The following is a 14,910-nucleotide window of genomic DNA, read 5'->3' as shown; positions in this document are numbered from 1 at the left end:
AATAAACTCATCAACACAGTCTGTATTGAGGTGTGTATCTGCCAATGAAAATCAAGATATGACACAGCTGTGCGGGAATGATCACTGCTGCAATGACCAGCTAAAGAAATCAGTTATCTCCCACTTTCTGTTTTTTTTTTTTTAAAGTGTTTTTTTAATATTATTTTTTATTTTCTATATCATTAGGATCTCCATAAGAGAAAGGGGTTTATTATCCATTTTAGTTAAGTTAATGGAAATATATACTGATTCACCATATTTACACACCATCAGAGCCCTGATGTTGTCCATAAGAAATACCTTCAAGTTTTTGCTGTAGCTTCTCCATCTAAGCCTTCTGTTTCTCCAGTTCAGTTTTCTGTTTCTCCACTTCTGTCAGTTTAGCTTCTTGTACTTCAAAATAGAAACAGACACCCTCATCTTGGTTGTTAAACAGGGATATGCAATATGCAATAAAACTCTTGTCCCGTCTTGGTCGACAGACTGGCCACACTAGGAGTGTGATCCTGACTACACTATTGTCTCTGTGACCTACCAAAAGGAAAGCATTTGTTCCTACCTTTTAATCGTCATTTACATCAGTAACATACTATACTATGAATGATAGACTAGTTGGGCTAATGTTGCCCAACAACATTTCCAAGGGATGAAAGCAGCATGACATCACTGTACCTTCATTCTCTCTCTGTAAGTGCCTCATCTCCACCCTGAGTTCAGCCAGAGAGGCGCTCATCTCTCTCAGCAAAGCATGGAGGTCTTGTGCACACCCCTGTCGCTGGTTGGACGCATTTGTTTGTTCTCTTCTCATGGGCTCAGTTTGCTGTCCAACAGGAATAATGTCATTGTCAGTTTGAGGCTGAGCTGTGGAGGAAGAACAGATGAGCAACAACAGCAGGAAGCACATCATCATCTTCATTCTCAAAGTGGCAAACTGTGCAGTTCTTCTGTGGAGCTCCTGTGTTGATCCCAGCCTTAAATAGACTTGTTCTGATCAATCATTACTTCAGCTGGCCTATTTAAAAAGGCACATGCTGGAGATCCTGTTTAACAGCACTAATCACATGGAAGACAACACAGATAACGCTGCCTGCAAACATATGTGCCTACCTTTTGTTGAAATGTGACTCCAAATCTGCACAGAATCATCTTAACATAATAGAGTGAGAATTTTTATGTCTTAGTCTTGTGATCATCTGATTGTATTTGTAAAAATTTTGGAATAGCAGTTATTGTTAATATCTCAAATAACTCAAAAGTTGACTATTGAAGTAGGTGTTTAGAATCTCCACATGGCTGATAGCACAAGCAGGTTCATAGAAAGACAGTCTTCGTGGAAATGAATGCTACCCTCACTTTTATTTAAAAATGTTAAAACGTGAGCAAAACTAAAAGCTGTCATCACTCTCTTTCCAAATATTAATTTCGTAGTCTTTTGATGATCTTACTTGGGTTTTAGTTGTCTTGGTCTCAGTGCTGCTTTTTGCAACATAGATCAAAATATTCTCACTGATGGGCTGAAGAAATGAAGAAAATGAAGGCACAATGTGGCCCAAATTTGAGTCTTACCTCCAAAAACTTATGTGTTTCTGTGTGAATGGCTCATTCTATATTATCAACAGCAAAGCTGTCTGATGGGTTTCCCCAGGGTTCAGTTCTGGCTCTCTCTATACATTTTCATTTGCATGCCCCCTCTCAGATAGGTGGATAAGTAGTCATTTACTACCTGCGCCAAGGAGGTTATGTGATTGGCAGGGTTTGTTAGTTTGTTAGTTTGTTTGTTAGCAACATAACTCAAAAAGTTATGGATGGATTTTCATGACATTTTCAGGAAATGTCAGAAATAGCATAAAGAAGAACTGATTAGATTTTGGGAGTGATCCGGATCACCGTCTGGATCCAGGAATTTTTTAAAGGATTCTTTACTATTGGGAGATAGGGCTAATGGCGGAGGTCTGCGCTCTCCGAGTGCTTTTCTAGTTGTCATTGCATTGTAAAAATGCAACGAAATTACGTTTCGCAGTCTCCTCTGTAGCAGCAAACACAGTGGTCTAAGCGGTGGTTAGAAATCCGCAGCCTCATGTCATCCATCCTGCTGGTGAGGGACCAAGCATCTGGGAGAAAGATGCTTGTAGGGCAGGTTTGTGTGGGGCTGCTCTTAGCCTGCAGCCCAGCTTGTTTGCCCTGCTTTTGCATTCTCGCACAATGCCGTTGCTGCCTCCTCCTCACTGGCTGTAGGTGTTGTGCTGCTCCACGTCCTCCTCCTGTCAGTCTCCGAGTGCCTCGTTCTCTAGATAATTTCCATCAGGACAGATGTAAACTCCGCAGGCATGCTGTCAATTCTGGTGTAAGTGTAGAGCTCTGTTTTCCTGCTAGTGATGGAGCCCTGGGCCGCTGTGTTCATACACGCCACCCCATGCTACCTCAGTGGGTAGTATTCAGTAGTCTCCTGTTGATCAGGTAGTGTTCCGTGGCAGTTACCGGCAGTTGTTGTTAACTTTAAAGCTAGCCAGGAGTTGTAGTTGGGACTGAGGTCTTCTTTTCACCTTTTTGGGGTTTTTCTTGATGTTAATTTCCCATTCTTTCTCTCAAAGCTTTCCTGGACCCTCCATCTTCTTTGTTTTCACAGCTTTCAACATACACTATATTGCCAAAAGTATTCACTCACCCATCCAAATAATTGAAATCAGGTGTTCCAATTACATCCATGGCCACAGGTGTATAAAACCAAACACCTAGGCATGCAGACTGTTTCTACAAACATTTGTGAAAGTTGCTCTCAGGAGCTCAGTGAATTCCAGAGTGGTACTGTGATAGGATGCTACCTGTGCAACAAGTCCAGTCATGAAATTTCCTGGTTCCTAAATATTCCACAGTCAACGGTTGGTGGTATTATAACAAAGTGGAAGTGATTGAGAACAACAGTAACTCAGCCACAAAGTGGTAGGCCACATAAAATGATGGAGCGGGATCAGCGGATGCTGAGGCGCATAGTGTGCAGAGGTGGCCAACTTTCTGCAGAGTCAATTGCTACAGACCTCCAGACTTCATGTGGCCTTCAGATTAGCTCAAGAACAGTGTGTATAGTGCTTCATGGAATAGGTTTCCATGGCCGAGCAGCTGCATCCAAGCCTTACATCACCAAGTCCAATGCAAAGCGTCGGACGCAGGGGTGTAAAGCATGCTGCCACTGGACTCCAGAGCAGTGGAGACGCGTTCTCTGGAGTGACGAATTGCACTTCTCCATCTGGCAATCTGATGGACAAGTCTGGGTTTGGTGGTTGCCAGGAGAATGGTACTTGTCTGACTACATTGTGCCAAGTGTAAAGTTTGGTGGAGGGGGGGTTATGGTGTGGGGTTGTTTCTCCATGCTCTCAACTTTGTGGGAACAGTTTGGGGATGGCCCCTTGCTGTTCCAACATGACTGTGCACCAGTGCACAAAGCAAGGTCCATAAAGACATGGATGAGAGAGTTTGGTGTGGATAAACTTGACTGACCTGCACAGAGTCCTGACCTCAACCCGACAGAACACCTTTGGGATGAATTAGAGTGGAGACTGAGAGCCAGGCCTTCTCGTCCAACTTCAGTGTGTGACCTCACAAATTTGCTTCTGGAAGGATGGTCCCATAAACACACTCCTAAACCTTGTGGAAAGCCATCTCAGAAGAGCTGAAGCTGTTATAGCTGCAAAGGGTGGACCAATGTCATATTAAACCCTATGGATCAAAAATGGGATGTCCCTTAAGTTCATATGCGAGTCAAGGCAGGTGAGCGAATACTTTTGGTAATATAGTGTATGTTGTCAACTTCATTGTGAAAAACACTACAAGTCCAAGATATAACTTAGGAGTGTATCTTTCTTGCTGCCAACTACTCTGGTTGCCCGGCAACAGACCAGTTGAAGAACAGACTCTTGGAAATATCCATTACACCCTTTTCACAGTTATGCTGATGAGTGACAACTGTATCCCCCTATTACACCTGGCTGAAGGTCAAATATATTTAAATCAGTGCTTTCCAGGAATAAAATCATGTTGGCCGTACACCTTCCTACAGTAAGGCACAACAAAATCTGAAGTTGTTGTCTTCTGTACCACTGTCAAAAGAAGTAAAATTAATACACAAAAAGTTGAATTCATGCTTTATGGAAGGCCCTCTATCGAAACCCATGGTGTCTTTTTGGACCAATACTTTGTTTTTAGCTGTGAACCTAGATGGTTGTCTGGTTCTGCTTTTACCAGCTCAGAAATACAAACCAAGATCAAATAATATATCATACCAGCCAGCTATAGAAGAGCTCACCTTTATTTCCTTTTATTTCCAGCTCCACTACTGCAAGTCACCATACACATCTCAGTCAAAAAACAATCTACCACCCGTATACGTAGCTCAAAATGTAGCAGGAGGAATGAATGAATAAAGGAATATTCACCCTCTGCCATGACCTCCAGTTGGCCAGTGAGACCATGGGTGAGACTGTCAGTGCAATCTGTTGACACCAGCAGGCAATGCATTCACCATGACAGTCCACCCATAGTGAAGTCATTGCTTTGCCTCACGGTGTTTCCACCCCACCAGGGAGGGAGTAATCGACGAATGCCATGTGGGGTGGGGGGGGGGGTGGCACACATGGGGACAGATCCAGGAGTTTCTTTAAAGGATTTTTCACTATTGGAGATAGGGCTAATGGCGGAGGTCTGCACTCTCCGAGTGCTTTTCTAGTTTGACGTATTAATCAAGAAATAATAATGTGCTTTACTATTTTGTCAGTTTTTTTGTAAATCAGGCAATTTGAAAATTCGTGGATAACAATAATAATTATATTTTAGCATTAAAAATATCATTTGGGTTAAAGAGCTTCTACATATTGGTGTATTAATCATTTCAGAAACATAAAAAATGATTTTGGTAATTACCAATGCTGTTAATTTAGGGCAGCTGTGGCATACACCTTACTTTGGTTAGGGTTAGGGTGGTCTAATAAATTTGTTAAGCACTGTAGCTATGCTGTAAAATGAATAATCAGAATAATAAAGTCATTAAGTTGTCTTTCATGATAAAAATTACTCCTACATGTCCAAACATTAATGACAAAATCAGATATTGTGACCTCCTGCTGTTAATGGACTGAGATAAAGCGACACTTACCAGAAACCCAGAACATAAAAACAAACATGTTTTTGTCTTGACTTCCTCAATAAATCCAGCTGAACAGTAATTAAAGTAAAGATAAGGACACAGCAGTCACATTTGCAGAGTGAACGTGATCTTCAGCACAACCAGGCATCCGATTTTATGGAGTCATGATGGATTTATAGGCACTCACTAACTACTAATAGGCCAGGGGAGACAGTTTTTATCCTCAGTGTCAATGATTCAGGTTTCCTCCAGATGATTACAGATAGACACCAGTTTCAAAGTGTATGTTGTGTAAGACATGGTTATGAAATAGTTTATATTATTTAACAAATAATTCACAGTGTTTATCCTAAAGCTATCACCACATCAAGCACAGCACGGTAGATCACGCAGCCAGCGACTTATAATCAACACTGTGTCCAAAATGATTCATAGTATTATATATGATGTGCAATAACTTACATTTTATACAATAATTAACATCTTTGTGCAATATTTTAATATCTGGCATGTACACTACCTATTCCAACATAATAATAATAATAATAATAATAATAATAATAATAATAATAATAATACATTTTATTTGGAGGCACCTTTCAAGTCACCCAAGGTCACCTTACATAAAATAAAAGCATAATAAAACAACATTAAAACATCAACATATAAGACAAGTGAAGTGCACAGTGTCCAGTTAGAGGGAATATACCAGTTCGAACAGGTGGGTTTTGAGTTGGAATTTGAATGAAGTGATGGAGTCTGACTGTCTTATGTGTGAGGGGAAGGAGTTCCAGAGTCTGGGTGCTGGGAGCCAGTGAAGTTGAATGAGAACAGGGGTGATGATCCGGGTGGCCGAGTTCTGAATGATTTGCAGTCTGTTGATGAGTTTGGCGGGGAGTCCGGTGAGGAGGGTGTTGCAGTAATCGAGGCGGGATGAGACAAGTGAGTGAACCAGTACTTTGGTGCTGGATTGGGATAGTGATGGGCTGAGTCTGGAGATGTTGCGGAGGTGGGAGAATATAGTATAAAATGATATAATATAATATAATATAATATAATATAATATAATATAACGAAATCCATGTAGATTGATTTACCAGATTCCATGTCTGTCATCATGAATACCTGAAACAGTCTATCAGCCCAGTTAGAACTTTTCCATTTGCTTTATAAAATATGGTTTATATTTGAGTTGACGTCTAATCTACAAAACTTTTGGCTGATTAAATCCAACATGATTTCTTTTTGCCCAACAACCAAAAAAAAAAAAAAAAAAAAAAAAATGCTTTGGCATGTGGAAAATAGAAAGAAATTGTCTTTGTCTTTTGTGTTTACAAAATGTTAAGAGATAATATAACAGTCATTGCATGAAGTTCTTGTTTTGTCCAAAGGTTTTGTATCTTTATGCCAATACTTGGAGGATAAGTTAATGGGAAACTGTTTTTAATTTACAAATCACAAAAAAAAGACTGAAGACAAAAGGCTTAACCTGTGGCCTGTTAAAATGGCTCATGGGCCATTCAGTAAGGACTTGTTCTTCACTTGAACAAAGGTACCAAAGTTCAGTGGAGCTTTCTTTGACTGTAGTGCCCCCTCCTGGTTATTCAACATCAATAGTTTGGATATCTAATGAAAATCTAAAGAATAATGGTTATTTGATCATTTTCTTAGCCTTCGAATAATACACTCATTCTGTTGCAGAATTTTTAAAAACATATTTTAATTGTGATGGGAATTGTTTGTACACACATTTGCTATGTAAGTTCAGACAACACACAGGAAAACCATAGATCAGTGAAGGGCAACTGCGGCCCTCCCCCTCACTCAGTGTGGCCCTCAAATTCATTTCAAATATCTTTTAATTGTAAAATTTTGGAAAACATGAAATGAGAAAACATAAAAAAAACAGACACCTTTTTAGAATTATATTTGATCACTAGAATGTTTTAGTAAAATTAGAGACAGCCTATAATTGCCCTTATTAGCCATCTTAAAATTGTTTTGTGTGCATCATTAAGTGAATTTGTTGAATAACCTAGATGCAAGTAAAAATACTAAGATAACCATACACTTTTATGTTCATTGCACTTTAAATAAATGCTTTATATTGGTTTAAATTATATGTCAAGCTGAATAAATCAAGCATTACTATTTGCATTTGCATGAGGAAAGCTATGTATTTGTTCTTTTTTTAAATGAAAAGTACTTATAATTGTATTTAATACAACAATATTTCACAATGAGTTGCAATGTGGCCCTCTGGTTGTGAGAATAAAAACTATGTGGCCCTCTGAATAACCAAAGTTGCCTCTCCCTGCCATTGATCCTTTAAAAGCACACACACGCACTATCAAAATCATGCCATTATATCACATCATTCATTCAGATTTTTAAAATATTTTTTGTTGGCAAAAATATTTATAGTTTTAATTTAAAGTAGTTCTTTTATTATTGGTTTTATATGACATTAAGTTATATTTGTAAAAGAGCAATTATTCTCTACACAGTATCTTTAAGTTGTTGCTTTGAACTTTGCTATTGAATTTCCTTCGGGATCAATAAAGTATCTATCTATCTATCTATCTATCTATCTATCTATCTATCTATCTATCTATCTATCTATCTTTATCATATCAATCTCAGTCATCTTGAATTGACCTCAGGCAATGAACACTTAAATCAATACAAGAAGCAGTAATGAGAATTTCACAGCCAACAATTAATTTGCCATTTCTATATAATCTGGAAAAATGCACATGCACACAACATAAAATATATGTTATTGTCTGAACGATACAATTTATCAGACCTTTATTTATCCATCTACTGAGTTAAAATAGCTTTACATTTATGCATCTATAATCATCTTTATTATTATTTCTTTTTGTAATCAAAGCAATGGAAGTTAACTGAGATTGCTTCATAATATTACTAATGCAATTGTGTTAGATTTTACCACTGCAAAATACAATAGTAAATATGACTGGTTTAAAATCCCACTGAAATGTGAGATGGCAAACTCAGGACCAAATTAAAAATGTGTGTGGTTTTCGTCATTCTACAGGGGCAAATCATAACAAAATCTGTGTTACTGCAGTTTGAAAAAAAGGGCAATAGTATCAATATCATCAGAAAATACAGCCAGAACTTGACAACCAAGCAGATCTTTGGCACCTTGTAGTCTACAACAATAACCCACAGGATCATGTGAAAAATAGAAGTACTAAACTCCTGGAAATAAAAAGGAAGTTACTACAGATAGCAAACTGTTAGTGTCCCCACCAACCATATAGTTTTGGGTATACATAATGGTCTATATCTATAGAGATAATACAGTGCTTACAAAAAGTTAGCCCCTTAGATGGTTACCCTTTTATTGAATTTATAAATCAATCATGATGATAGAATTAGGCTTTTTTGATATCTATTTTTTGCAAAAAAAAAAAAAAGAAAGAAAAAAATACATTTGAAGGACTGGTAGAAAAAAAAGACTTCTACAAAGTAACATCAATAAAATAAAAATATGCAATGTACAACAAGTAACTGCATAAATATTCACCCCTTCAAGTCAGTATTTAGTTGGTGCACCCTTGACTGAAATCACAGCACTGAGTCTGTGTAGATAGATCTCAGTCAAGCTTACACATCAGGACAATTTTACTCCTTATTTTACTCCTTTTTCACTTCTTTGCAAAACTTCTAGAGCTCTGTCAGGCTGCACGGGTATTGGGTGAGAGGTGTGAACAGCCCTTTTCAAATCCATCCACAAATTCTCCTTTAGACTGAAGTCTGAGCTCTGACTCGGCCACCTTAGAACCTTCTTGTCTTTAAAACATTTCTGTCTAGTTTTAGCTGTATGCTTCATCATTGTCATTGTCTTGCTGATAAATAAATCTTCTCCCACCTGTAGTTCCCTAGCAGACTGAATAAGATTGTCCCCCAGGATTTTCCAAGATTTTGCAGCATTCACTTTAATCTCTACCTTCACAAGCCTTCCTGTGCCGGCTGCTGAGAAGCATCTCCACAGCATGATGCTGCCACCACCGTGCCTCATGATGGGGATGGTGTGTCTGTGTTTTTTATCTGACAAACATAGTGTCAGGTTTGGTTGCCAAAATGAATCATTTTAATTTTCAACAGACAAAATAACTTTCTTCCATTTTTACCTTTTGGCAAACTTTAGAGTTTTCTTCAACAGTGGCTCTCTCTTTACTACTCTCCCATAAAGCTTTGACTGGTGAAGAACCCAGGCAACAGTTGTGTGCAGTCTCTCCCATCTCAGCTGCTGAAGCTTTTAACTTCCTCAGAGTAGTCATATGTGTCTTGGTGGCCTCGCTCATTAGTCTCCTTGCTTGGTCACTCAGTTTGTGAGGAGGTCCTGACCAAGATAGATTCACATATGTGCCATATTCCTTCTATTTCTTGATGATAGTTTTAAGTGAACTCTGGGGGATGTTCAGTGCACTGGAATTTTTCTCTCATCCCCTGACGTAAACTTTTCAATAATCCTTTTCTGAAGTGCTTGTAGTGTCATTTTGTCTCCATGGTGTAGCAGTAGCCAAAAATACTGATCAATCAGTAGTGACCTTCCAGACACAAGTGTATTTATACTACAATCCCTCTCACTAGCTGTGAGACTACTAGCACCAGTTGGCTAGACCTCTAATGTATTAGGTCACTAACTTTAAAGGGGGTAAATATTTCTGCAGTTACTTATTTTATATTACATATTTTTGTTAAACTGTCATTCATTTGTAGAAAACTGTTTTTAATTTGACATTAAATAGGTTTTTCTTTTTGTCAAAAAAGCCAAATTCTACTGACCATGACTGATGTACAAAATTAAAAAAGACATAAAACATCGAAGGGGGTGAATATTTTTGTAGACACTGTATCTTGTCGTAGATGTTCTTTTTTTCTTCAGGTGTCATAAAGAGACACCAATACTACTCAGTCTTAAAAGAAGCAAAATGTGTTTCACAAACTTCGAGTATGCTACAGAACTCAATATTTAAAATTCGGTTGAGTATTCGGCATATTGTTGTGAATTTGCCCCACAGTAAGAAAAGACTATGTCAAAACATTCCAGAGTGTAAATTTCAGAATTGAATTCCGGAAGCTACAAGGTTATAACAGGATCCATTCTATTAAATTCAGATTCTGGTGCTACAATGCACTAATTTTCCACTAACCGCGCCATATTGCTAATTAGCCTGGGTAAATACACAAGGTCCCTTTAAGAAAAGGGATTTTGAGGGGGAAGTGAAGCAAGAGGGCTCTAGCTTATTTCCTGGTGGCTGCCTCAGTCAAAACACTGTTCGTGCGCCATGGCTGAGCCTGCTGAACCCTCGAAAGGACATTTCCTTAACTAGAAAGTGGTTCATATTGTCAGGGAGCTCGTCCAACAGCGTCTGCAGCACGATGCTTCAGCTGAACGATACGGTTGAGCCGGAGAGTCCGGGCGCTGCGATTCTCCACCCTGCAGATTCTGAGGAGGGGGTCGAGGTTGCCTTCACGCCTCCGGAGGCCGGAAGAATTCTCGGACACGGAACCTCCGTGGCCTGCTGCCCCCCGTTACAAACGCTGACACCTTTCCATGTGCATAACCCCACAATCCAAGCGAAAGTGAAGGATTATTTCGTGTTCAGGGTAAGTCGCCCACAAACAGCCAATTTCATCCAGGCCGATTTTTTTTTTTTATTATTAGATCATGTGCGTATTTCTCCTCAGAATAATCCCCTTAGTGGCTTTAGAGGTTGTGGTAAATAAACCGCTGCTATTAACTCTCACATGTAGCGAGCAGTGCGTCGTTAAAGTTTTAACACCACATCACAGGGAGGTTCAGGACTCAGGCCTCCATGAGATGATACCAATGACTATCGTTGTGTGTTGCTGATCTCAGCCAGGTACCATCGAGCAGGCAGTGAGCGACATCCGGACCGTGGCACTCCCCTCGGAGGATGGAGAGGTGCTCAGTGTCTGGCTGCTTGCTGAGTGAGTATCCCGACAGCACGTGACTGTTGTAGAATCAAGCTGAAACATGAGGCAACTTTCTTGATGAGCTGCAGTGTGCATTACAGGGCCAACTGTGACAGTATATTAACACACAGTCAAGGCAACTTCACATCGGGTTATTAGGCTGTAGGCTAGATGTTTGTTTTTCCAATGACCTCATCATTGGCACATTCTTGTCTTGTATATATTAAGCCTTTAGTTTTAACTCAGCAAACACCATTGCCTCAAGGAACTGTTTAACATGTTCTCTCTGGCTGTCAAAAAAACTTGGTATAATTGTCCACGCTCACAGAGTCGACCACTGGAACAATGAGAGAGAGAGACTTGTTCTCATTACTGATAGGTAAGCCAAACTAATATTCTGCTGATTTAGAGGCTTGAGGGAATACACTTCATTTGGAATATACACCGAGACACTGTTTACTACTTTTGGTTTTGTTTGCAGGTCGTTGCTAGTGTGCAAGTATGACTTCATCAACCTGCTGTGTCAGCAGGTCATTAGGATCTCCCTTAACGCTGTAGACACGATTTCAGTGGGCGAGTTTGAATTCCCGCCCAAATCCCTAAACAAGTAAGCAAACACATTTAATTCTAGTATCTAGTTAGGAGGGATGTGCAGTTTTTTAAGAATTATATATATACTGTATGTTTGTATAGGCAGATAATAGCTAAAAAAGTTAACTATTGGTATTAGCAGATAGGAAATTTCTGCCAATATTTACCGCCAATCAGCCATAAATATTGTCAGAATGTACAAATAACTGAGCAGTTTACAGCAGAAGCAACAGACCTACCTCAGCTAAGGTTTTCTCATCATCCATTCTCACCATCATGTCATTAAGAAACCACCATGTTTTAGTTTGTGCATTACAGAGTTCACTGTATAAACAGTGCTGTTTGTTAATTTGTTAAAAAGGCAGATGAAGCTTGGTTTTAGTCAGTGACAAAGTTTCATATGTGCAATGCAAAAAAGTGTTTTTCATTATTGTATGTCTATATTTGAAATAGAATTACTTAGTTATAGTAAATCAGACTTTTGTCTTGTTTCATGTCTGTTTATAAATATTGACAGACTGTCTCAGAAACACAGGACACTCATACTCTCATACAGTACACTGTGTTCTTTATTGTAAAAAAGGTTTGCATTTATTGGTGTCTATATTGGCTAAAATAAGTTTGGAAATATCTGCATATATGAAAACAGCAAAAATACAATATTGTGCATCCCTACCAGTTATTATTTATCTCTCTGACTGACTCACTTAAAACTATGGAGGGGAACTGAGCTTTGGTATGTTTTTTCCTTTTAGTTGTAAGAAAAGTAAAAATATTTTCTCACTGTATGATGCCTGACTGAAAAAAATCTTTTTTTTCTCCACACATTTTTGGTTTTTGTCTGCCTTCTGTGCTTTTGTGTACGAATCTTTACTTTAAAGGTCACACTGGTCTTCTCTTGTTTGTCATAGGAGGGAAGGATATGGGATTCGTGTCCAATGGGATAAACGGCCTCGAGCCTCGTTTCTAAACCGCTGGAACCCGTGGTCAACAGACATGCCCTACGCCACATTTACAGAGCATCCCATGGCCCATGCTGATGAGAAAGTTGCATCCCTCTGCCAGGTATAATCTTTATGGCTTTTACTAGTTGAGCCAAAAAAAGCAGTGTTAGTAATCAACTTAAAGATTTGTTGATGTTTGCAAACATATTTAGAACAACTTCCTTTTTTTTATTTGCCGACTATTACTTCAGAGGGAAAACAATGGTGGCTGCAAGTTGGTTGTGCATAATAAGCAACAAAAACAAGTGGCAGTCACAGTCCAACAGAAAACAATTGTCTGATTGCCGAATTTAGAAAAAAATCCAGTAAGAGAAAGCCAGTCATTAATGTGTTTAGAAGCAGTCTAGTCGTTTCTTAGTGTCTTAGAAAAGAATTACACCTAGTTTTTTCCTCGTTGCCAAGTATTGCTCCACGTTATGAAGTGAGCAATAACACTGTAGAGCAAAGTCTCTATCCACAAACAAGATCACCCAGAGACACTGCTTTTACCCTAGATATTAATAGTTTGGCGTAAACATGAAGTATTGTGGTAGATTTCCTTATCATTTTTCTTTTTCTTCTAAATGCAAAGCTGGACAACTTCAGGACTCAGCTGGTGCAAGCAGTAAAGAAAGCCCATAAGGAACACCCCATCCCAGGTCGAGCTAATGGGGTCCTGATCCTGGAGAGACCCTTGCTAATCGAGACCTATCTGGGCATCATGTCCTTCATCAACAACGAGGCCAAGCTGGGCTACTCTATGACACGTGGCAAGATTGGCTTCTAAAATCTACCATAAAATCAACCCTCGTGCTATGTTACACTGACTATCTTTGACTGAGGGAAGCTGTTGCTTCACAGCAGTGAAATACGCAATTAGTCTATGTGTGTGTCTGAGTTGGTCTAATGAAGGCAACACCTCCTGAAGTTGGTGTTCCAGACAAGTGGTCAGTGTACTGTAGGTAGACAACAGCTCTGCATGGACTGCCTACTTGTGTGTTTGTGCCCCTACTCTCTTATTTCCAAGAGTTGCTTGCAGATCTGCAGTTGCCCCCATTGGCATTCAGGAGTGTATTGTCATGTAATGTGAAGTCTGTGGGGGATACAGCACTCTTATAAATTCCCATGTACTGAACTTTTTGGAGTCTCATGGTCTTTCACACATTCAAAACTAATATAATCCTAAATCTAGTGAAAGAATACTTAAAACCAGGGTTATAATTTCAGAGCTTCAAATGTGCATTTTAAACTAGTGAAAAGCAGCTAAATGTTCATTTAAGTTGTAGCACCATCTGAAATATGCTCCTTGCTTGCATTTTGATTAGTTCAAAGGGAAGATTAAGTTTTTCAGATCATAGAGCCAAAGGAAGCTTTATGGAGTGAGTGCATTAACAATGTTCACATCAAACGGTTATTGTAATAATTCTGTTACAAATATATACTGCTCTATGAAAAGCTTTGAGTTTATCAGTGTAAAAATAACAGAAGACATTTTCTGTTTAAAACTTAATCTTAAAAGGATTTAAAAACATGAAATAATAACAAAAACACCTTTCTCACTCATTGGCCAATGTTTTGCTTATGGTGCTTATTTGATAATTAAATTTTCTGTTGTTACTCAGAGTAGGAAGCTAATGCTCATCTGAGGGGCTGCATAAGCTAAACAGCTTAAATGTTTTCTTCTATGATACAGTTGTTTCATGCTACATAATATTGTAAACTGTCTTTATGGTAAAGTTTCATGAAAAAATCTGTAACTTGGATAAACACAGAAACAACATAGACTAAGAGAAAGCTTTGCTTCTATTCATTACCACTTAATGTATGTACTGAAATGACTTTCTTTGAAATTGTACTACCAAAGGTTATAGGCCATACTTTCATGCTAAGCAATGCCAATGAATAATTGTCTCCTAAAATGCCTTCTTCTGGTCTTAACATGTGCATGTTCCCTGCACGTTTAGTTTGCATGTATTATGTTTTTTTAAAGGATATCCTAAGGTGATTTGTAAATACTAATCATTTTATTTATTTGCTTTTACTTTGAGAAAGTTATTTTATGAAGGCTTTAACAAAATTCACATTTTGTTTTCAGTTCTAAAGTGTTTCATTAAGATGTTAAAAGAGATTAAGCACTATTGTGAGCATACAAAGGTTTACTTTTGTTCTAGATATTTGCAGCACAGTAGCCACATCGGAGATAATAAACACTAACATGTT

General features: G+C 38.6%; 1 protein-coding gene across 1 annotated transcript; it reads left to right on the top strand.

The window, feature by feature from the left end:
* The first annotated feature begins 10,408 nt into the window (after positions 1-10,408).
* On the top strand, positions 10,409-14,910 carry tprg1l (tumor protein p63 regulated 1-like). Its single transcript, XM_041800186.1, has 6 exons — positions 10,409-10,786; positions 11,040-11,131; positions 11,445-11,495; positions 11,598-11,723; positions 12,619-12,772; positions 13,283-14,910. Exons 1-6 carry the CDS (start codon positions 10,559-10,561, stop codon positions 13,475-13,477), a joined length of 846 nt encoding a protein of 281 aa, XP_041656120.1. The 5' UTR covers positions 10,409-10,558; the 3' UTR covers positions 13,478-14,910.

The sequence above is a fragment of the Cheilinus undulatus genome, linkage group 11 (assembly GCF_018320785.1).
Source record: "Cheilinus undulatus linkage group 11, ASM1832078v1, whole genome shotgun sequence".
NCBI lineage: Eukaryota > Metazoa > Chordata > Actinopteri > Labriformes > Labridae > Cheilinus > Cheilinus undulatus.
This window is presented reverse-complemented; position numbering and strand designations above follow the sequence as displayed.